Source organism: Sturnira hondurensis, unplaced genomic scaffold, assembly GCF_014824575.4.
Source record: "Sturnira hondurensis isolate 20B ecotype Veracruz unplaced genomic scaffold, ASM1482457v3 Scaffold0004136, whole genome shotgun sequence".
NCBI classification, from domain to species: domain Eukaryota; kingdom Metazoa; phylum Chordata; class Mammalia; order Chiroptera; family Phyllostomidae; genus Sturnira; species Sturnira hondurensis.
Window position 1 is genome coordinate 28,941,827 of NW_028076767.1, and position 21,562 is coordinate 28,963,388.

Below are 21,562 nucleotides of genomic sequence, written 5' to 3' on the forward strand. Positions count from 1 at the left end.
AGGGTGTCTCTCGGGGGGTGGAGAGGTAGCATTTCCTGAATGCTCGCGGCCATGGAATTCTTTATTCGAGGACTCTCATTCATGCTGGGACAGTGCCTGTCTCTGGATTTATTAATGATTTAACCCCAAGGGCAGAGAGCTCTTCCGTTCCTGACCTGCTCGCTGCCCAAGGTGGGACAGGGAGCCATGACTTTGGACTCGGGCGCCTCCTGATCTGTCATCCCCGAGCAGACACGGACCTTCCTGTGATCAGTGCAGAGTGGGAAGAGGCCTTCGGGTCCAAGTCTGCCGGCAGGTTCCTCGAGAGCAGCAGCGTGGGGTCTGCCTGGTTGTTGCTGTAGCCCGGGGCTGGGCTCAGGGAATACCTGATGGGTGAGTGCGTATCCGCATGGCTGATCTGAGCAGGCAGCTGAGATACCTGGCTTCCTGTCCCGCCCAAAATCCTACCGCTGCGTGACCTCTGAGTAGATGGCCTCTGTGAGTCCACGCCACCCGAGCTCTCCTGTGTCCGGTTATCAAACGCAGATCAAACTCTCGGTCCCGTCCATCCCTAAGGGCTAAAGTGAGGCCCCAACGTGATGGTGGAGGTGAAGGGCTTTCTGGAGTGTGAACTGCTGGGCAAAGCGAGGGTGTTCTTACTATTCTTGCCCCCTCCTCGGCTCACTGCACAGGGCTGGGACCGTGATAATGCATTCATGGGGACTGGTGACCGAGCATGCACTTGGGTCGGGCCCTCCGCCTGGGCCTTTTCACACATCATTCTTGTCCAAGAAGCCTCACAGAGCCATGAGAAGAAGACGCTGCCCATTTTTTGAATTAGAAAGCTGAGGTTTGGAGCAGCGATGTGGCTTACTCAAAGTCACGTAGCTAGACTTGAACCCAGGTCTCACTCACCCCGAGCCCGTTTTCTTTCCCTCCACTCTGCCCTGATTGGCTCCTGTGCTACCACCTCGCCCTCCTGTCTCCAGAGTGATAAAGTGGCCTATTATTAGTGCCAGCTAGCAGAAGAGGGACTATTGGCCCCAGTCATTTGCTATATGTTAACAGTGACAAGGGCAACCGTTTGTTGAGTGCCTACCACGCACCTGACATTGAGCTGGCTGCTTTAGATTCATTATGCTCCCCCCTGAACCTTCACGCATCCTCACTCACAGACACGGAGACCGATATGGAGCAGTCATGCGACCCGCTCAAGAGCATGCAATTAAAGAACAGTGGCCGATCCGGAATGTCACCCGAGTCGGGCTGATTCCACGACTTGACTCTTTCCTCGGATTCCCAGGTTGCTGTGAAATCCATGGACCCTAAATAGCCAGCCCCAGGCTGGGAGGGGTGACCCATCTCTTCCTGGGCTTCAGGGTCTAACATGCTGGGTCCCTCCCCAACAGCTGCGGTTGACATGTCCCCAAAGCCAGTCACGAGTGTTTGGGAGTCCTCTTCCCCTCCCACCGCTCCGGGCTGCCTCCTTGGCCCACAGGCCCTGTCCTTGCTGCCTGGCGCAGCATCATTGCCTGGGAAACACAGCGCTTTGACCCGGCTTCTCCGAGGTCCCTGTTTAACATCCAGGGAGGCTGGAAGGAGGAGACAGGCCAGCAGGGAGCTCGGTGACTGCAGACAGTCGCGACAGACGCGGTTTAAGCCTGACCCTCAGAAAGCTGCCTCCGACGACAAGCTCAGTCTGCTCACCTCCCTGTCACCCTGTCAGCCTGGCTGTGATGGGGACAGTGACCTCCCTGGGGCCCATCTCCCCTCCCAGAGTCACAGCCACGCTCCTGAGGGAGGCATTCAAGACCCTTCGCGTCCAGCTCAGGCCTCTCTGTCTCTCTAGTCTTATCTCTTGCTTGTTTATTTAAAAAAATATTGATCACGTCTGTGCCTGGCAGTGTTCTAGGTCCTGAAGAGACAGCAGAGAACAGAACGGATCAAATCTCTGCTCCCCTGAGAGGACCTGACAGTGAGCAAGGTAACAAATAAATGTATACTGCCGGGAAGAGAAGGGACTGAAAAAAAAATAACCCAGACTTCCCCCTCAACAGAGCTCGACGCAGAATTCAGGGAGCTGGTGAAAGAGAGTTGGGGTGGGGAGAGGAATTACCTGTTTGTTCCCTTAACCTCTGACTGAAATACCGTGTTCCTCTCCCATGATGAGTGTGGGCCACGCACCCTGATTTCATTAGCCACACCTGTGACGGTCTCCCGCCGCAATCAGATATTTCCTATCACTGTTGCAGATATTTCGAAATATCACTGACACTCGTCGCTGCGTCCCAGCTGTGGTCGCTGGTAGAGCTGCCTCCACGCCTTGTTATTTAGTGCATTAATAAAGACGCGCGGGAGCACTGTATCACAGCATTTGTTTTGCAAATATTTTGAAAACTGTATTTCAATATAATTGATTTCCTTTGGAAGTCTGCACATTTGCTTCTGCGCCCATCCGGGGAGGTGTCTCAGGGCGTCACCACTGGCCCGGGAGTCTGGGGCCCCACGGGTTAAAGGCTAGAGAATGGAACAATGGCGAGGCGGCCTTAGGGAGAATGGTCAGGGGGCCTCTCCGGGGAAGTGATATTTGAGCAGCGACTTGGAGGAGGCAGAGGAGGGGCCTCGTGGAGGTTTGAGTGGACTTCATGCTGGGCAGCGGGAACAGCGAGTGTAAGGGTTCTGGAGTGGGAAGGAGCCGGAAGGCCAGCCCGGCTGGAGCAAAGTGACCTGTGGGGGCAGGACAGAGGAAGCAGGGTTTCCATCAAGTAAGGAGTTGGGGTCTCATCTCGAGTGATATGGACGCTACTGCAGGGTGTTGAGCAGGGAGCCAGGCTTCCCGATTTATCGACCAGGGGTCGCTGTAAATGCCGAGTAGAGAACAGGGCCGGAGCGCTGGGTTGGAAGGGAGCAGGGAGACCAGGTACACGGCAGCTGCTATGATCCAGGTGAGGATGATGGCAGCTTGGACCAGGGCAGGACAGGGAGAAGTGGTCGCATTCTGGAGATGCTTAGAAGCTGGAGCCGAAGGAGTGAACGTGAATGCAGAATAACGCACTGCAAGCTTTCACACCTCTGGGTCTTAGCCCACCCTCCTCCCTGCATGCATGCACCTTGCTGCTGTGTCTGTCGGTCCTCAGCCCAGAACTCTCCTCTGATTCCCCACTCAGCTGGCAGAGCCTGCTAGGTGCCCATTCTTTATCCAGTCCCACTTTCCTCCTTACTAATAGATCCTCGATGTTATCCGGGGGATTATTTCCCCCTCCTTAAAAGCCACATATCCCAGTACCCCCCTGCATCTAGGGGTTGCCAGGGAGATACAATGAAAAGTCCCAGCAGCGGTGGGGGGCTTCCAGGAACAGGCTTTCTATAGGAGGCTGGGTCACCCTTCTGCCCCTCTTCTCCCTCTTTCTTCCTCCCTGGAACAAGGATGTGATGGGCGAGGCTCCTTTCCCAGCAGCTCTTTCGAGACTGTGAAGGAAAGGTCAAGAGTATCACAGTGACCTCAACCCTGACATCCTTTGAGGGAGGTTCTCTATTGGAACTTCTCATCAAGAGGAAAATGGAACATCTACGGATTTAAGTCTCTGTAGTTGGGGCTCCATTAGCAGCAGGGTGACACTCTCCCCTGACACAGCCACCACCCAGCTGGACGGCTGCACCTGAGTGCACAGGCCCTCGAGACTAGACATGCCTAATGCTGGGTCTGCCATCTCTCCCTGAAGGAAGTTCTTACTGGGGAACAGGGCCATCTGGGGGAAAAGGAACTAACAGTACAAGAGTTGCACCTGTCCACCTACCCATCCACCCGTCCACTCATCCACCCACCCCTCCATCCATCATCTACCCACCCATGCGCCCACCATCCCTCCATTCATCCACCCACCCACCCACCCATCCATCCATCCATCTGACATGTTTGTGTGTCCATCTGTCTGACAAAGTTTTATAAAGTATTTACGACTATGCGCTGGACCCTGTGCCAGACGCAGGAGCTAGAGATGTGAACGACGCATTTCATTCAGCAGAATAACTCTGTAAGGAAACCTTGAGAGACGGAGACGGTGACCACGCCCACAGAGGGAGACTGGGCTCCAGACGTCACAGGTATTTATTCCTTTTAAACACTTAGAATTTTGTATCACGTGTATGTATCCACGAAACTTTTTTAATTAAAAATACATGTACACTTCCTCTGGAGTTTCAGAATTTTCCTTGCTCCTGAAAGGATTTGGGACGGCCAACAAGAACACACGGAGACGAATAGATGCAGCCTGCTGACAGGGAGTTGACCGTCTCATGGGGCAAAGGAATGAGTAAGCAATTTCAACACAGGGTCACACGAGGGGCAGAGGGACACGATATACCCTTTGATGAGGTCTTCAATGATCCTGGCAGCTGCAATCTGCCATGTCCCCCAAACAATGACCATGGCCACCTTCGCCTTATTCCTGGCTAGGCCCGCCTCTAGATGGGATGGCCAAGACTTCTCCCATCCTCCGGGGTTCCGGCTCCTGTGAGTCAGACTCCTGTTCAGGCTCCCAGTTCGAGTCACTGGGCCACACTTACGTCCATATGCCCAAGTGAGGGAAGGCTGGAAAAGCAGCCCAGGCCTCAGGGAGCACCACCGTCCCCAGCGGCGTGTTGGCTGCGTGTTTACTCCTCGGGAGCCCCACTGGGCCCGGGGGTGAATGTGCAGGGCACAGGGAGGAACTTGTCTCTGGCGCCCTGGTGCCCAGCACGGCCGTGAAAGCCCTACAGCCTCGGGCTGGGCATCCAGGCTGAGGGCTGAGGGGAAGCTGAGCCCGGAATGTGCAGCGGCCGGGGGAGAGCACAGCCCAGCCGGGCTGCTGGGACAATGAGGCCCTTTTCAAAACAGCCCTTTGAAATCGAGCAAGAATAACTTTAAACAATAAGATGCTTCTCTCTCCCCCTCAGCTGTTGCCCAGGCAACACCAGAGTGCTTTACAACTGTTTAGTTTTTTAAGAAACCAAATCTCCCTTCCTTTGGTCAGCTACTGCCAAGAAGATGAAGAGACAGCCGCGGCGCCCCTCGGGGCCCATTGTGTGGGAACCTGGGTCAGCCGCCCGCGGCTGTGACATTTAAATCTGACGCTACATATTATATATGAACCCGGAATCGCACTCCTCGGTGACTCGCGCTCCCTCACAGGGGGAGGCCTCAATCTCCCACCCTGGACTCCTCGCCCCCATGTGTGGCTCTAGCAATTTGGGGCCGGGGGCGCGGTGGGGGGGGGCGGGTATCACAGCAGAGAGGCTGACCTCCCCCTGCAAAGCAGCTGGTGGCCGGGGTGGGTGTCCGAAGGCACTCTGTCCCCAACTCACTGCACTGCCTGCCCCGGGAGAGCCCTCCTCCAGGGGTTATTGCGCCCACCTCCCCATGGGCAGCGTTCACTACACCCCCTCTGGGGCTCCCCGAAAATCCCTGCTTTGGAGGGGCCTTGACCAGAACACATGCAGCTCGCCTGGGTCACGTGTCCCTGCTTGCCAGGCAGAGTGACGCCCATTATCTCTTCGGGGCTCCAGCGGCCCAGCGAGGGAGGCTTTTATATGTAATCCCCGGGTTACATATAAAGAAACCCAGGTGCAGGGTTCTGAAACAAGGCACTGGATGATAGGCACTTTCAGACAGAAATCATACGATTGTCCAAGGAGGTAGGTATTCCCAGGAGGCCACTTAGTCAGAGTGGCAGCTGGGGCTGCAGGGGGCACGTGACAAGTAGAGGGTTCAGGGGGATTTGGGCCCCGGCCCCGAAGACTGCAGAGCCTGCGTAAACCAGAGTCTCACTCCAGGCTGCCCAGGGGGCTCCGTGACCTGGGAACAGAGGGCAGAGCTCCCCTGGGTCCTGGGGCTTGGTCATTGTGCTCCTCTGGAGGGGCGATCGACGCCCTCACTTTACCCCCAAGGGAGGAAAGTGATGAGCTTTGTCAGCACGAAGTTCTGAGTGGTGTGTCCTTAGGCAAAAGAATATATTTAAAACCTCACTTTGGCCCTGGCTGGTGTAGCTCAGTGGATTGAACATGGGCTGTGGAGCAAAGGGTCACTGGTTCGATTCCCAGTCAGGACACATGCCTGGGTTGCAGGCCAGGTCCCCAGTAGGGGACACATGAGAGGCAACCACACATTGATGTTTCTCTCCCTCTCTTTATCCTTCCCTTCCCCTCTCTCTAAAAAAAAGAAAAAGAAATAAAACCTCACTTTGCTTGTCTGTGAAATGGCAGCGTGGCTGTGAAGATCACGATGTTGCCACTCAGGGGGACCCGAGGCGGGCCAGGCGGTGGTCCGAGAGCTCTCCGTGCATCGCTCCGTTTAGTTGCCACCCTTGCTCCACACACAGGTGCCTCTGTTGTCTCCCCGTCCAGATGAGGACCTGGAGCCCCGGGGAGTGGGCCAGAGTCACACCTCTAAACACTAGAGCTCCTGCAGGTGCACCAGAGGGACAGGTTCTGGTGGGGATCGGTCCGTTTGGAGTGGGAACGGACAGATCTGTTTCCCCTGCTCTCATGTCCCAGGAAGACGAACAGGGGCCGGGGGCTGGGGTGGGGGGTGACGGGCTCCTCACTTCCGGGAAACATGGGAAACAGAACATGGGAGGAAGTTAAAGTTAGAAAAGTCAGCCCAGGTGAAAACAAGTCCTCTTTGCAGCTCAGCTGCAAAACCAGGATGGGGCAGTGGTTTTGGCTACAACCCAACCCGAGGGGGGACGGCTCAACACTGGTGAAATGGGAAAGGCTGTGGTAGGGGAGGGAGGCTGGAGGCTGCAGGCAGAGTGCCCTAGCTCTGCTCCTAGCCCCTGTGCTGCGACAGGGAGCCCCCACCCACAACAGGTGGCCTTGCCCTGTATGGGGGTCCCCCGGGGGCCAGGCTGAGTCCCTGGCAGTGAAAGGGAGCAGAGGCTGGTGACAGGCTACAGGAGTAACATCTCCAGCGGACACTTCTGCTCTGCCTCTCGGCCATTCTCTCCTGGGAAACTGCTGGTCCTCACTCTCTCCATCCCAGCTCCACCACGAGAAGGCCCCTGTCCCCTGCCCCCACCCACACGCACCTCGTTTAGCGCTGCTAAATGGCAAGCTCAGAGATGCGGCAAGGAGGGGCCGGGGTAATGAACTCCCATTGGCTTCCTTCACAAGATCACTGTCTTAATTTACGAGGCCTGAGTGAGTCTCATTTCCCCAGTGCTCGCTGAGTAATTAACTATTAATAAAAGCATTACTGAGCGAACCACGGGGGCATGTTTAATTCATGGGGCAGCCCTGCCACAGGACGGAGGCTCTGGCTCAGTGGGGGATTCCTCCCAGAGCAAAATAGGGCCAGTGGGGTGCTGCCCCTGCAGCCAGCCCCTCGGCCCCCTGCGGGGGGCCATTCTTTCCGTCCCTAACTGGAGGAGCCCAGTCCCAGGAGGGTGCCTGGGGCCCTGCTGGCAACCCAGCCAGAAGACCAGGCTGCAGCGATGTGCAGGGCAGCCTGGAACGTGTGAGCTCCAGGGAGGGTCCTGCTGCACCTGGGGGCTGGTGAGGTGAGTGACCTTGGGCGAGTGGCTTCACCTCTCCGAGCCGTTTCTCATCTGGAAAGTGAGGCAGCAAGTAAAACCAACTTCCAGGGCAGGGCTGTAGGAGTGAAGTCGGGGATGGGAGGGGATGTGGTGAATGACCGGATGCTCCTCACGTGTGTGGCAATGTATTTAGGGACCCCTTGTTCCCCACACAGAAACACAAGCAATTGGTGAGTGTTGGGGGCCAAGGGAGAGGAGACACCTGATTGTTTAAGAGCAACCTGGGAGGACATTTCTTACCAGGTTACCAGGCGGTTACCTTCTCCCGCAGGCTGGTTACCAGGTTACCAGCCTTCGGGACTGGGGGCTTTGCAAAGAAGTCCCCTCCCTTCCCCCCCGGGGTGAACTAACCCCTGCAGTACCCAACACACCCTCCTGGTGCCTCTGTGTCTTCCCTTCAGCCCCCCACCCCCAGGCCCTAACTCTCGGCTTGGCAACTCGCACTCAGCCTTCAAGACTCAGTTCAACATGAACAGCTCCCCCTGAATGTCTTTGCTCTCCTGCCCGGGGCCGAATTGGTTGCTCCTTTGTCTGCACCTCCCATTCACTCTCCAAATACGGCATTTATCCACCCATCCGTCTACCCACCCACCTCCATCTGTCCATCAACCATCCATCATCATCTATACCAGCTACCTGTGTCAACATTTCTGATCATGTTGTTTGGAAGTTTTGGACAAGTCTGGCTTTCCCTAGACCAGTGGTTCTCATTCTTTTGGGGGCCAGGCAACCTTCCCCCCAAAACACCCTTGAGCATGTATTTGCCAGATGTTCTCTCTCCCTCTTCAGGGACCCCTGGTCATCCTGGAAGCCAGGCGTGGACAGCGGGTATAGCTGAGGCTGTGACGAGCTGCTCAGGTTCCCGTCTGGGAACAGAAGGCTGATTCCCCAGCTGCCGGGAGTGGGGATGGAGGGTGACCCTCCGCTGCCAGCCCTCTTCAGAGATTCTCTGGATTGGGAGAAAACAGCCTCACTCAGAGTCACGCCTCCTTCCAGGAGTAGGCCCGCTTTCAGTGACAGATCGGTGAGGACGTGGCAAGGCCTGAGCCCCAAGCCCCAAGCCCCACCTTGGGACACGTCTGAAGGGTTATCTCACCTCAGGGCCCTCCTCGAGGTCCTGAGCCCTCGGTCAGGACTCAGCTTCTCACTCCACGCCCTGCATCCTTCCCCTGCCTCCCCCGGGTGTTTCCCCTACGACCACTTTCTAAACAACATCTAATGAGTCGACTTCCCAGGGAACCTACTGGATTAAAAAGGTCCTGCAGAAGTTCCCTGAGGACAGCGACAGCATCTTAATGACTTCTATTATCTCCAGCAGCTCCCACGGGGCAGGGCGCATCGTAGAGGCACCAGAAATTTATCACGTGCCTGTTACTGCATTTTCTCCTGGTTCTCTGTTCCCTGGCTGTCATCCGGCAGGAGAGTTCTCATCAGACACCCAGGGAAAGGGAGAGCCCCGCCAGCAGGAGGCCAGCAGGAGGCCATCAGGACCAAGACTGTGGGTCTTTTTCCGGGAAATGAACTAGTTCCAATGAAACTGCAGATAACCATGGGAACAGAAGTCAAGGTAACCGGTTACTACAGAGCCAAGGCAAAGGGCCTGGTGGATGTCAGGGCTGTGTGGTTAGGGTGAAGGCTCAGGGTGTGGCTGGCAGGCTGGTGGCCGGCAGGGACAGGTGATGGTGGTAGAAAACAGCTTTCCTGCAGGGCCAGCCATTCAGGTTAGGAGTCGTCAAGACCTGGAAACCCCCGACTTTAGTTCCCACTGTTGGAAATTCCTTCACAGAACAATATCTGGTAAGTGCCTCCGCTGTGCCACCCACTATAGCAAGAATGGTGACCCTGAAAGCCGGGACTCCAATGCTTGTTCTTCTCTCACTGGCTGTGTCCCCTGGGCAGGTCATGACCTGTCCCCATTGCTGACATTCACTAGGTGGCTATCACTGCGTGCCCAGCACTGTGCTACTGCCTCACAGGCACCATTGCACCTTCATGACAGGCACAGTTACCTCCTGCTGCCCTGGGGTTGGCGGGGGAGGTGACCTGTGTGAGAGGCCCCGAGGGGGTCCAGAGACTGGTCCATTCTGGTCTTCTCCTCGTTTCCCTGGTCCCCTGCCTCAACACACCCCCAGGCTAGAAGGAAGGATGACCCCATTTGCACATCTCCAAGGACAAGTGTCTCTGTCCCGAGTTCGGCATGCTGCCTGGCATGGCATCGGCGCCCACTGGATGCTGGTGACTCAAACGAATGAGCCGAGCCCCCACTCAGGTCTCTGCAGGTCGGGGACCCAACTCAGTCTGTTGCCAGTCCCTGATGCAGAAGTACAAGGACCACTCTCTTGGTTCCATCGAGTCCACTTGCAAGCCCCTGGGATTTTCCTTTTTTTTATTCAGCAGAATGGAGCAGAAACAGATGGCGGCTAGGCCCCGAGCCCTGGTGGCGGAGAAGGGCACAGCAATGAAGACGAAGGCGTTCCTAGTCCTGCCTGCCGCCGCCGCTGCAGGTCTGTCCCGCGGGCAAGCCTCGGCTGGCTCTCATCCCCACCACGGCCGCAACTGCAGGCATCCTCATATATTGGGGGCAATCACCTTCCTTCCACAGGAGGCTCCCGGGAGAGTTGGTGGGCATGTAAGCACTTAAAACTCCAGCCTGCAGGTCAGCCCTCATCCCCTCCTCCCTCCTCTGCAGAAGCCCTGGAGCTGGAGCTTCGTGGGGACAGACACCACAGCCTTGGAGAGACAAGTCACATCCTCAGCCTCCTGAAACCTGTGCAAGCAGTTACCATGGCAACACTGCAGCCCTGAGATGCAATGGCTGCAGACAACATAGGTGCTTCTAGGGCTCAAAGCTGAGGGTGAACACGGTCTGGCCTGGGAGGCCAGGCAATTGGGTGGGCAAGGAGCGGGAGGAGGGTAGGGAGCCCTCCTCTAGGATTGCTGGTAATTGCTGCTAAGTGAGGGGCTGTCACTGAACCCAACATGCAGGCGGCGGGGCCCTTGCTCTGTACCCTGTAATTACTGCACCAGACAGCAGCTCTTGCTCCCTGTGTGGGAAGAGGGGGACAGTGGGTGAGGGGAAGGGAGGTGCGGACGGAAGCTCTCATCCACCTGAGCCAAGGGGGCTCTGGCAAGCTCTCCTGCAGCCCAAGCAGCTTCTCAGGCAGAGGCCGAGGTGAGGTCCTGGCCCTCCTGCTGCCTCTCCCCATGTCAGCTTGCTCAGAGCACGAGCTCCCTCCAATCCTGGCCTCTGAGCTTGCAGAGTCCAAGGGGGCCAGAGGTGCAGGAACCAGATAAGGCACTGCCTCGTTGTGGAAGTCTGCACTGTGAAGCTGACTTCGGGGCTGGGAGGTTCTGAGGACCTCAGGCCAGTCTCCCCCGACCCCTGCCTCAGTTTCCCTCACTGTGGGACTGGGAGCAGGACTCAACAATTCTTAAGGTTTCTCCTACAGCAGGGGTCTGAGGCAACAAGTCAACCCTGCTTCTGTCAGTTTCACTGGGACGCTGCCACACCTGTCAGTGTCTGTCCGTCTGCCACGGCCTTCCTGCTGCCCCCGGCAGGCTGGAGGGGCTGCAGTAGAGGCCATACGGCCCCCAAATGGGACGTATTTACTACCTGGCCCTTTACAAAAAGTTTGCCGGCCCTGTTCCTGAAGCATTAATGTTCTCCTATACTTAAAAGTGATCTCTCATGGCTCCAATCTGATTAAAACAATGCATAACAAGGGCCATCCAAGTCACCACGGGTGGACACCCACGGTCCTCCTCCCAGGACCCCTGCCTGGATTGGGATGGTTACCGGTGGTAGGTTGGGCATTTCCAAGCCACCTCATGGTGCAATGGCGCCACCTGCTGTGAATGCCTAAAAGCACTTCTACTCAGGATGATGTGACCACCTCCCCCCACCCCAGCCCAGGGGTACTGACTCCCTACCTCTTGAACAGACTGCAGTCTAGAGGGGCAATGTGACTGGTGCAGGGTAGGTGACCACAGGAAGGTGCGGAGGCTGCAGACGCATCCACATACATTCAACGGCCATACACATGGTCACACAGAGCTGGTCGTGAACCCTACGTTGGCCACTCATTTAGGGTCTTGGTTCCTTGGGCGTTGAGAGGATTTTCAAAATAAACACTTACATGACCCTGAAACTGTTTCCTATCTTCAGAACAACTCTGAGACGATTATTCTCCCCATTTCACAGATGACAATGCTGGTACAGAGAGGTTACACAATTTGGTTAAGGTCACAGAGCCAGTAAGTGACACAGTCAGGATTCAAATCCAGGCTGTGAAAGCTTTCAGGTCCCCAGAATACGGGACTCGGGACTCGGTACAAATTCATTGTTTTCCTGCCTGCAGGTGTGTCTGGGCTGCCAGACAGGGTCCTGGGGCTCCGTCAGGAGCACAAGTGATGCGATGCGGAGGGCCTGCAGTGTGACCGGTCACCTGCAGGAGGCCCTGAGCAGAGAAGGGGGACAGGCCGGGACCGCCCCTCCGGGCGCCCATGTCTGCAGGCAACACAAGGCGGCCAGAGGACTGAACGCCCTTTATTCGCAAACTGTGAACAGGTCTGCTCTCCAGGGAAAGACTGTCCAGTGAAAAGCTTCTCCATGTCCCCATCCCAGCTGCTCCACAGTCCAAACCAGGCCCCTCCGAGAGGCCTCTGGAATCCTGGTCCCGGCAGGCAGTTGAGACACAGCCTTCCCTCCGTCTGCTGCGACTCCAGCAGAGCGCGGCTGAGTCCGGCTGGGCTGAGGCTCGCCTGGTCCTCCGACCAACTCCCTGACCCAGCCCTGCTGTGTGGTCCCGTGCTCCGGAGTCCCGGCCCGGAGCCACTCCTGGCCCGCTGCTCCCAGCTGCTGTGAGGAGCCACCGGGTCCCTGAGTTGCCACTTGGCACAGAGGTTGGGAGAGGCGGGTGGCCGCTATCCCTGAGCAACAAGGTATTCCTCCTCCTCCTCCTCCGCCGTCTTGTCGCCATCCTCCTCTGGCCGGCCGCTTCGAAGCAGCAGCTCCAGGTCAGGGTTGGAACCCAGCCCCTTGGGGGGTTTGGGGCCGTCCCCTGGGGATAGAGAGAGACTGGTTACAGACCGGGTACTGGCTTCTCCGTGTTTCCCCGATGCAGTGCGCGCTCAGTCACCCAGCCCCACCCCAGCTCCTCAGAGGGGACTCCAGTGTCTTCTCAGGAGTGGCGGCAGCAGAGCCACCAGGTACACTTCCCGAATCAGAGCACCAGCCAACGAGGAGGCGGCTGAGCCGCGCAGACAGGCACTACTGTGGCAAGCTGAGGGCCTCCTGCCTCTCCCTGGAAGGGCTGGGGTGTGTGAATCAGAGGCGCTGGGAGGTCACGGGGGAGGGTGTCACTGGAACAGGCTTCTGAAGGGGTCCTGGTCACCTCTGGAGGGCAGGGCCTTGAGGGCGACGTGCAGGGATATCCCCGAGAGGCAGAGGGCGAAGCCCAGCCAGTTCAGGAGGCTGATCTGGTCACCCAGCAGATGGGCTGCCAAGAACAAAGTGCAGACTTCCTGTGGGCAGAGAAGCAGGAAGAGGAAGTGATCAGCCGGCCCCTGAGCCAGGAGGGCGAAGGCACCGAGCACTCCCATGGGAGGGGGCCAGGCTCGCCCCAACTCCCAGGCCAGGGCAGGCTGCCCTGCAGGGCAAAGCAGCAGCTTCCACAGGGCTCTGAGGACCAGGCCAGCATGCAGGGCTTTCTGCCTGTGTTACTGAGAGGCAACAAAGGCGGTGCTTCCCAGGGCCGCCAGGATAAAGACAACCAAGTGCAGCCGTGCTCCTGGGAAGGAGAGCCGCCCTTCCAGAAGGCACCTACACGCGAGGGCCCCCACTGCCATGGAGAGTGCAGCATCATCCCAGGCTCCACAGGACACTCACAGGTCCCGGGGTTCGCTGCATAAGGAGGCTGCAAATGGCACCGTGACAGGACGCACTCTGAGGACCACAGTGTGTGCCATGTCATTTGGTCGGCAACAGTAGACCCCCCGGGGAGCCCTGCATTTCTGCTGTCAGGCCACACGGCGCCAGCGCCACAGAGCAGAGCCCTCCACGACCCAAGGAAGAGGGAGGGAGGCGTGGTGGTGCAGGGAAGGGGGAAGGGGAGAGGGGAGGCCAGACCGCTGCCAGGCGGTGGGAAAGGCAGGCTCAGCAAGCACAGGGCACCCATGACAGCACTGTCCCCGGCTTTGCCAGTGGCAGACGTCGCCAGTCGATCAGAGAACATGTCACTGGTGAGTCAGGACAGGGGTGGGGTGCTTCTCAGCCACTGTTGGCATTCCCCCTGAAATGCAAATGTGCCCCGAGCCTAGTGGGGCCAGACCTGCCTCTGCACCCCAGCTCGGCCACCCGGCTGTTTCCTTGGGTGGCAGCTCTTCCTGTCTGACGGCCAGGCCACCCCCACCTCATAGGCCCGCAGATGGGAGGGGCACAGATGGGAGCGTGATGCCCAGCGCCAGCAGGCCCTTCTCTGCAGGCCCTGGGGTGTGAGAGCTGGGACGGGAGCTGCTGGTAAGGAATACCTTTGGGGGCCTCCTCTCTAAGACAGGACAGGGGTCACCTCTGAGTCTGTACCTTAAAAATGCCCGCAATGGAGAGAGTGAGGCTGGAGGTTCTGGACACCAGGAGGAATTCGGAGAAGCCCAAACCAAAGGCGAGAACCCCGCCGAGGACGAGGCTGCCGAGCACCCGCAGGAGCGGCCCTGCGTCCTGGAAACGGAAGATTTTCTCAGACGTGGACAGATGGAGACCTGAAAGCAACGGGGGAGAGGGGCGGCGGTGTCCTGGGTGTGCCTGCCGGGCGGCCTCACACTCCCTGCAGCCGGTGAGATCTGCCGCCTGGCCTGCGCGGGGCAGGCTGCCTGAGCACCTGGGGACAAGGACTCCCACGAGGATGGCCCGAGGCTAGGGGAGACCGGGGAAGCGGTGCAGGCTGCCAGAGAGCCCCCAGGGCAGCAGGAGGGGGCACTCTGGGGCCCGGGGCTAAGTACAGGAACAGCCGCAGAGGAAATCCACTGGGGCACCCCGCTCTTCCTGTGACACTCCCCGCCCACCTGTGGAGGGGCAGGAGGGTGGGCACTTCATACGGCCTTTGCAGCTGTGGTAGCTGTTGGTAGCTAACGGGCCAGAAAGAGGAGGGGCAGCCCATCAGGTGAAGGCTGTGGACACCCTCCCTGCTCCAGGTGGGGGGAGTCCCTTGTTCTCAATCTCAGGTGGACCACCTATAAACTGGGACAAAACCCTGTCCTTACCAAGCCCAGCCATTTCAATCCAGGCCTTACTATCGCATAGCCGTGCAACTTGGCCGAGACACATGCCCAGTTTCTGGAGCAGATTCCCCCGCTAATAAAATGAAAGGGTTGGGACCAGACCAGGTTTTCTCAAACAGGTGGTATAATTCTCAAAAACCAAACAATGCATTGTAAATAGACTACAAAAACCACGGTCCCCTCGCTCCAGGGACACCCACGCAGGCATCCAGGCACTGAATTTTGCTCTAACTTCTCCAACGCCGCACCTCTGAGAGGGCAGTCCTGGGCCCCTCCCTGCAGGAAAGGCCCCTCAGAGCAGGCCGTGAGCTGAGCCCAGAACTGGGCACCGAGGACACACCTTCGGGGGCAGGAGGCTGGCCTGGGGCTGTGAGATTTTTGGAGAGAAGCAGCAAAGAAATGCAGAGTGACAGGGTTGCCCCCCGAGCCCCCACAGGCAAGGGGCCTCCCAATGCAGGACCTCTCGTCTGGGGCTGCGCTCCGCAGTTCTGCAGAGGCACGGGCACGTTGAAGGGAACTCGGGGAAAGCAACAGAAGTAATGAAGGCGCTTGGGGGATTAATTTACAGAAAAGATTAAAGGCGCTAAATCCATGCAGCTTTGCTAAGTGACAACGGCGACCAGGGGCTTTCAGATGAGGGTTTTCGGAGATGGGGAATGGTGTAAATACCCAGGGAAGGAGGGGTGGTGTGGCGTTTGGTACAGGGGGCATAATGAAGGGATGGGGAGAGATTTTAAAAAGGAAAAAAAATGAGGCAGCAGAACAGAAGTTTCCCAGACAACGGGGCTGCGGAACAATTTCTCACAGAGGTTCGAGGCGCTTCACTGCTTGAAACCTAAATGGATGTGGGGCAGAATTTTCTGTAATGGCCTGAGGACAGAAGGGACTCCGGGACAAAGAATAATCCCAAAACATGGGAGGGAGGGGCACGGTGCTGCACCTGCCACCGTGGAAATAACTCTCCCGCTCCTCCAGGAGAAGACAGCACACACTCCTCTGAACCTACTGTTTCCACTTCCTGGGACGCCCCGCGCCCACCAGCCTGTCCAAGTCCCAACCACTCCCCGCAAATACCCTGTCGGGGAAGCCTTTTGACTTGGCTTCCCACCCTGCTGAGCTGAGACGACTCAGACCCTCCGTTCGCCCAAGAGGCAGGACGCAGCTACGGCTGAAAGGAGGGGTCTGGAGCCTGTGCCTGCACCCAGCCTCGGGTTCCTTTAGGAGCCCTGGGACCCGAGGCAAGGTTATCGTTTCTGCTCTTGCCTCAGTTTCTTCCACCTGCAAGTTGGGGATGTTAATAGCACTGCCCCGTAGGGTTTTGGGCAGCAGTAAAAGAGTTAACTGTATATAAAGCGATTAGAACAGCCCTGGCGTACCTTTAGGGCTGGGCACATTCACTGCCACCGTTGTCTGCTATTCCTCGCACACTTTCTATGCTACCATTTATCATGCTGGACTACGGCCACTGCTGTGAGCGTCTGCCCAGTCCAGGCACGGCCAGGGGAGGGGCCGCATCTCTGCTCTCTGCACCCTTGGCAGAGAGCACAGCGCTGGGCTTGGAGCAGGGGCTGGGGATCTGCGGTGCCGCCGTGCCCGGGGTGGGCGGTCGGACCTACCTTCGAAGACGGCAAAGAGCGGGAAGAGCCCGAGAAACATGAGCGGCTGCAGGTGGAACATGGTGTCGATGGGGTTCTGGAGCCCTGTGGAATGGGGGCATGGGTGAGCCCACAGGCTGGGGAGGCCCGCCTCCACCCCGCCTGCCTGGCCCCTGGCCCCTTCTCACCAAGTTCCGCCTTCTGCAGGAGAATCTGGGTGAGGGTCCAGCGGATGCCGCCGATGAATGAGGCCCCCAGCACCAAGGCAAAGCCCTCCACGTTGAACTGCGTGGACTTGTAGGTGAACATGAAGAGGCCCCCCGCGATGAGGAGGACCACCAGGACCAGCGCCGCACGCTACCAGGATGGAGAGCAGGTGGCAACTAACTTGAGAGTCTGAGGTCATCACACCTGCAGTTTGGGGGCCAGCGGCCATCTTTGCTGTCCCTCCTGCCCCCACGGCCAGCTCCTTCCCGTGGATGTACGCAGGGCCAATTCAGCTGGCATGTCCCCAGCACCCCTACCTGTCCTAAACTGCGGAGTTGCTCTGCTAGGGCTGTCCTGGGCCCCCACGTGGCCTCTCTCCTCCCCGGGACTGGGAAACAAAGGGTACTGCCCCACACAGCAGGGGCCTCTGGCCCAGCTTGGCCCAAACTAGGCTCTCCCCCCTGAGTCCTTCTGCCTTTGGTCATTACCCCCCCACGCACACATACTTTCTAAACATTCTCAGCAGTGCCCAGTCCCTCGTCCTGCCTTCCTCAGCAATGGGAGTCTCCGCCACCTGGCTGGGCTGGTCTCTTCCTTCACGTAGTGACGAGCCACTGCTCAGACCCCCCCGCAACCCCCCCCCATTCTGTGCTCAGAGTCTGTGGGGGCAGGAGGGCAGAGGGGATCTGGGCCTCACCAGCTCCTCCAGCTTGAAGATCAGAGAGAAGATCAAGATGAAGAGGACGGCTGAGGATTTGGTCATCGTGTACCTGGAAGTGAAAACCAGAAGCACCACAATGCATGGCTGGAGCCAGGGCTCAGACCTGCATGGAGAGAGGAGCTCACGGCACCATTGGTAGGCTGAGGGGGAGGAGGGGTGGGGCTTCCTGACTCCCCCAGGGCAACTGGCTCCACTCAGGGGAGCAGTGCAATCGGGCACAAAAGACAGCAGCAGGTGGCCTGAGTCCTCTGCGCTGGAACTGACCTTTAATTGAGAGAAATCTCTAGGAAGCCCCTCATCATCACCAGGGAGAACAGGCTGCAGGTCTGACAAGGAGCCGCGGGGCCTGTTATCACCTACCCCCCAGCGGAGACGGGGTTGGGGGGGAGGAAAAAGGGGCCGGAGGAGAGGCAAAGTGACGTGCTCCTGAGGCACAGAGTTGGACAGGAGAAGTCGCTGTCCCACGTTCCTCCACGTGGCCGTGCGCACTGCCCTTCCTCCCGAGCCACACCTGCCCCTTCTGGCTGAGCCCTGGCCTCCCCAGCTACCTGGCAAGGCACCGCATCCCCTGTGCGCCCAGCTAAAGGGCGAGGCTGGCAAGTTTCTGGGGGTCGGGGAGCAGCTGCTGGAGGAGGGCTGGTCCGAGACTGGCTCTGACTTGTCGGTTAGGTGTGCGTCCAGCCAGCTGGGCAGACGGAGAACCTGAGCGTCAGGGGAGGGGCGGGCGTGGCCACTACTCACAGCGAGACGGTGATGTAGAGGAAGCTCCAGTTGGACAGGCCCACATCCAGCGCCGTTGCCAGGGCTGTGGAGACACGGGGCGCCCACGGGACGGCGGGGGACAAAGGGCAGGGGGTGTGGGACACCAGTTACCAGAGCACAGCCAAGAGGCACCCAAGTGTCTCTCGCTTGGCCCCGCTCACCCGGGCTTTCTACGGGGGCCCACGGGCCTTCCTTTCCACCCAGCAACGAAATGGTGAACTCCTGGCCCCAGCTGGTGAGATTCAGTGGACTGTGTGGCAAACCCGCAGGTCAGGCAGAGGGTTTAGGCCACGTCCCCCAGTAGGGGCTCCTACGAGAGGCAGCCGGCTAATGCTTCTCTCTCTCATTGATGTTTTTCTCCCTCTCTCTTCCTCCCTCCCCCTTCTCCAAAAATCAATGAGCATGCCCTCAGGGGAGGATTAAAAAGAAAAAAGTATAAGAAGAAAAATTAACTCCGAACCAAAAACAAGGGGAAAGGGTCTACTCTGGCGTCCAGGCTGCAGTCCTCTGACTGGCCAGGGCCTGTGCTGTTATCATTTGCCCACTATCCTAAACGTCCCCCGATGACAGGCGTCAACCTGACCCTGAGAACCTGGCCCTCCAGGACCAGACCCTCCCTGCCTCTCATTTTCCCAATGACCTCTCACCAAGGCCCAGCTCTCACCATCCTGGGACTCTTAGGTTTTCTTTCGGACTATCGCACACACCAGACCCCTCCCTCCCAGGACCCGCTGGCCTCCTCACCCTCCAGGCCTCGGCCACCTGAGCCCTTGTCTGGGGAACCTGCCCAGCCCAGAGCCCAGCTAGGCTCGCTTCCCTCTGCCTTGCACTAGCTCCAGGAACACGGCTCAGTGCACAGGTTCAAGGGCAAGGGAACGACAAGGCCACTGCTGCACTGGGGCTTCTCCGGGGGGCCTGAGGGGGAGTATGTCAGAGGCAGAAGTGAGGGTGGGGAGGGCACACAGAGAGGAAACACGGTGGGGGGTGGAGCAGGCAGGGAAAGGGCCTCACTTCAAGCCTCTCGAAGGCTCCCTTTTGCTCCTGGCCTTTGGCTTCCAAAGTAACCACCCCCCACCCGCCGGGCCCTCCCCACAGACACACCTGTCGGAGCTACTCTTCTGAGGTAGTCGGGCCAGCTCAGCACCACGCGGGCCCTGTGGCTGGAGCACTGAACCAGCGCCCTGGACAGGGCGGAGAACAAGAAGATCACGGCCAGGTGCAGCATCGTCATGAAGAGGGGGAAGTGGAAGCTCTGCATGGCCCAAAGCACAGCCGGTCCAGGCGAAGTTTACACGGCCAGCCCTCACCTGGCTCCCTCTCCGCTCCCCCACTCTGCCTCTACCTGGTGGCCCTGGGGCGACTTCGGTGCTCCCTAAGGACTTCTACCCACATTGTGATCAGGGGAGACTTAGCCCCAGTTCTGGAGGTTGCGCACACAGTGGGTGGAAGAAGAGGGCTCTGCGTGAGCACGGTGCTGTCCCAGCCCCTCGGCCACCTGTCAGCTACCTGCGCCAGCCCCTGCTTGCGGCTCACCCCGGGTGCGGGCCGCAAAAGAGCAGAGCACTGGGTGACTTTTCTCCCTGTTGGTCAGCAGCTGCTTGCTGCCTAAGCCCCCCGAGTCTCCCCAGCTCATCTCTGTGCACCAGCCCCCTCCCCCATTTCTGCTGCAAGCAAACATTTCAGGGGAATTCCTGGTGTGGCAGGGCTGGCTGTAGGGCCCCGTCTTATCACTAGTGTGACTGGCTTCCAGTGTGACTGGTGGAGGCCCATGCCTTCCTGTTGCTAAATACAAGGGACACTGTGGCCCCAGGCCCCTTCGCCCCGCCCCACTTCCCGCCCCAGCACCACAGGCCTTCCTCTGAGTTACCTTCGTCAGCCATTTGTTGTAGAAAGTGATGCCAATGGAGAAGCAGTAGTAGAGAAGGACCAGCCCCAGAGTCAACACCGCCTTCCACACAAAGGCCACGTCCAGGGCCCACCTCCCCATCCGTGGCAGCGGCAACCCCCAGCCGGGCTGGTGGGAGCAGGCACCTCTCCTGAAGACGGGCTGCAGGAAGAGCCGCTTGGCCTGGGCCTCGACTTTCAACAAGAACGTCGTCTGCTTGGAGCTCTCTTCACCCCCATGATTCAGGGTGGTTCGCGGAGCCCCAGGCGGAGCCTCACCCGAGGGGCTGGGGGCCCGAGCTGAACCTCGCCATGGTTAACCGTCTGCAGGGCTCCTGGGGCCCCAGGTCTGGGGGCTAGAAGGATGGAAAGGCAGCTCTGGTGGCCCGGGCTGAGTGAAGGCTGCTGGGCCCACGGGCCCCGTGCCTGTCCCGCAGAGAGTGGACAGGGCACGCAGGACAGCCGGGAGGAGCCCAGCCCCAGCACAGGTGTGCAGAGCGCCCTGCCACATCCGCCAGCTCGTCCTCAAGCTGTTCTCCATGAATTGCTACCGAAGTGACCTTTTTAAAGCGTGGATCTGGTCACGTCAGACCACTGCTTAAAGCCCGTTCAGTGGTTTCCAGTGCTCTCGAGATACAGATCAAAACCCTTCCTGTGGCTAAAAGGGCCTGACCGGCCTCTCCGGCTCCGCTGCTGCAGCCCTGGCGCCCTAGTCCCACCAGCCAGGCTCCTTCCTGCTGCCTCCAGGGACCTAGTGCTCTGTCCCCACCTGACTTTCTCAGGTGATCTACTCAGCTTCACCTCAAATGCTGCTTCCCCGCCCCTCCCCTCCCGGCATGGGATGAGTGCTCGCAGCTCCCCTATGATTCCTTCATCAAACTTGTGCAGGGTGTGAAAATTTGAGTGATGTCAGTGTACCCTGGAAGGCTCCCATGTCCCTGATAGCCTTACCCCCTCCATCCACCCCCAAGCTCCCGCACACTCTACAGTCTCCGTACAGTGATGCCTCACTGCGAGACAGCGGGCCTGTGGTTTCAGGGGACTAATCTGGTCTCTCGGGAGTTAAAAATGGCTCAGGAAACCCACACCTGCCTGGCCCCAGCCCCTAACGACCACTCTCACAGACAAGGACCCTGCTTAGGTTCGTGCCAAACCAAGCCCCTCCCTGGCCCCCCATCACCCAGCCAACCCCAGGGAGTGCCCAGAGCATGCCAGGCCCCAAGGAGACCTGGTGCACCCCCCAGCCCAGCATTATCCCACCTACCGCTTCATCTGTGCCCCTCCTCCCAGCTCCTCCTTTGAGTCAGTCCCACCCTGCTGGAATGCCACCTCTTCGAGGCCTTCCTAGCACCATGGGACAGGGCCTACCCCAGCTTCCCCTCCCCGGTCCTTTCTGAAGGGACTGTTTACGTTGGTGCTGTACTCTGGAACCTGGGTCATCACTTCCCTCCCCCACAGCCAACAGGGAGCTAGAACAAGAGTCAGGTCCCAAAGGACACCCTAGGGCTCTGGTTCTCTTCAGGGGAACTTTGGAAACCCATGGTGGTGTTTTGGGGGGCACTCCTAGC

At 58.7% G+C, this 21,562-nt stretch overlaps 1 protein-coding gene across 1 annotated transcript; it reads right to left on the reverse strand.

The window, feature by feature from the left end:
* Window positions 1–12,078: 12,078 nt before the first annotated feature.
* Window positions 12,079–20,305, reverse strand: SLC35H1 (solute carrier family 35 member H1). The gene is made up of 9 exons (XM_037044201.1): window positions 19,978–20,305; window positions 19,212–19,362; window positions 18,090–18,153; window positions 17,325–17,397; window positions 16,609–16,777; window positions 16,442–16,525; window positions 14,131–14,306; window positions 12,944–13,073; window positions 12,079–12,610 (listed from the first exon to the last, which is right to left on the reverse strand). Exons 1-9 carry the CDS (start codon window positions 20,095–20,097, stop codon window positions 12,474–12,476), a joined length of 1,104 nt encoding a protein of 367 aa, XP_036900096.1. The 5' UTR covers window positions 20,098–20,305; the 3' UTR covers window positions 12,079–12,473.
* Between the last annotated feature and the right edge of the window lie 1,257 nt (window positions 20,306–21,562).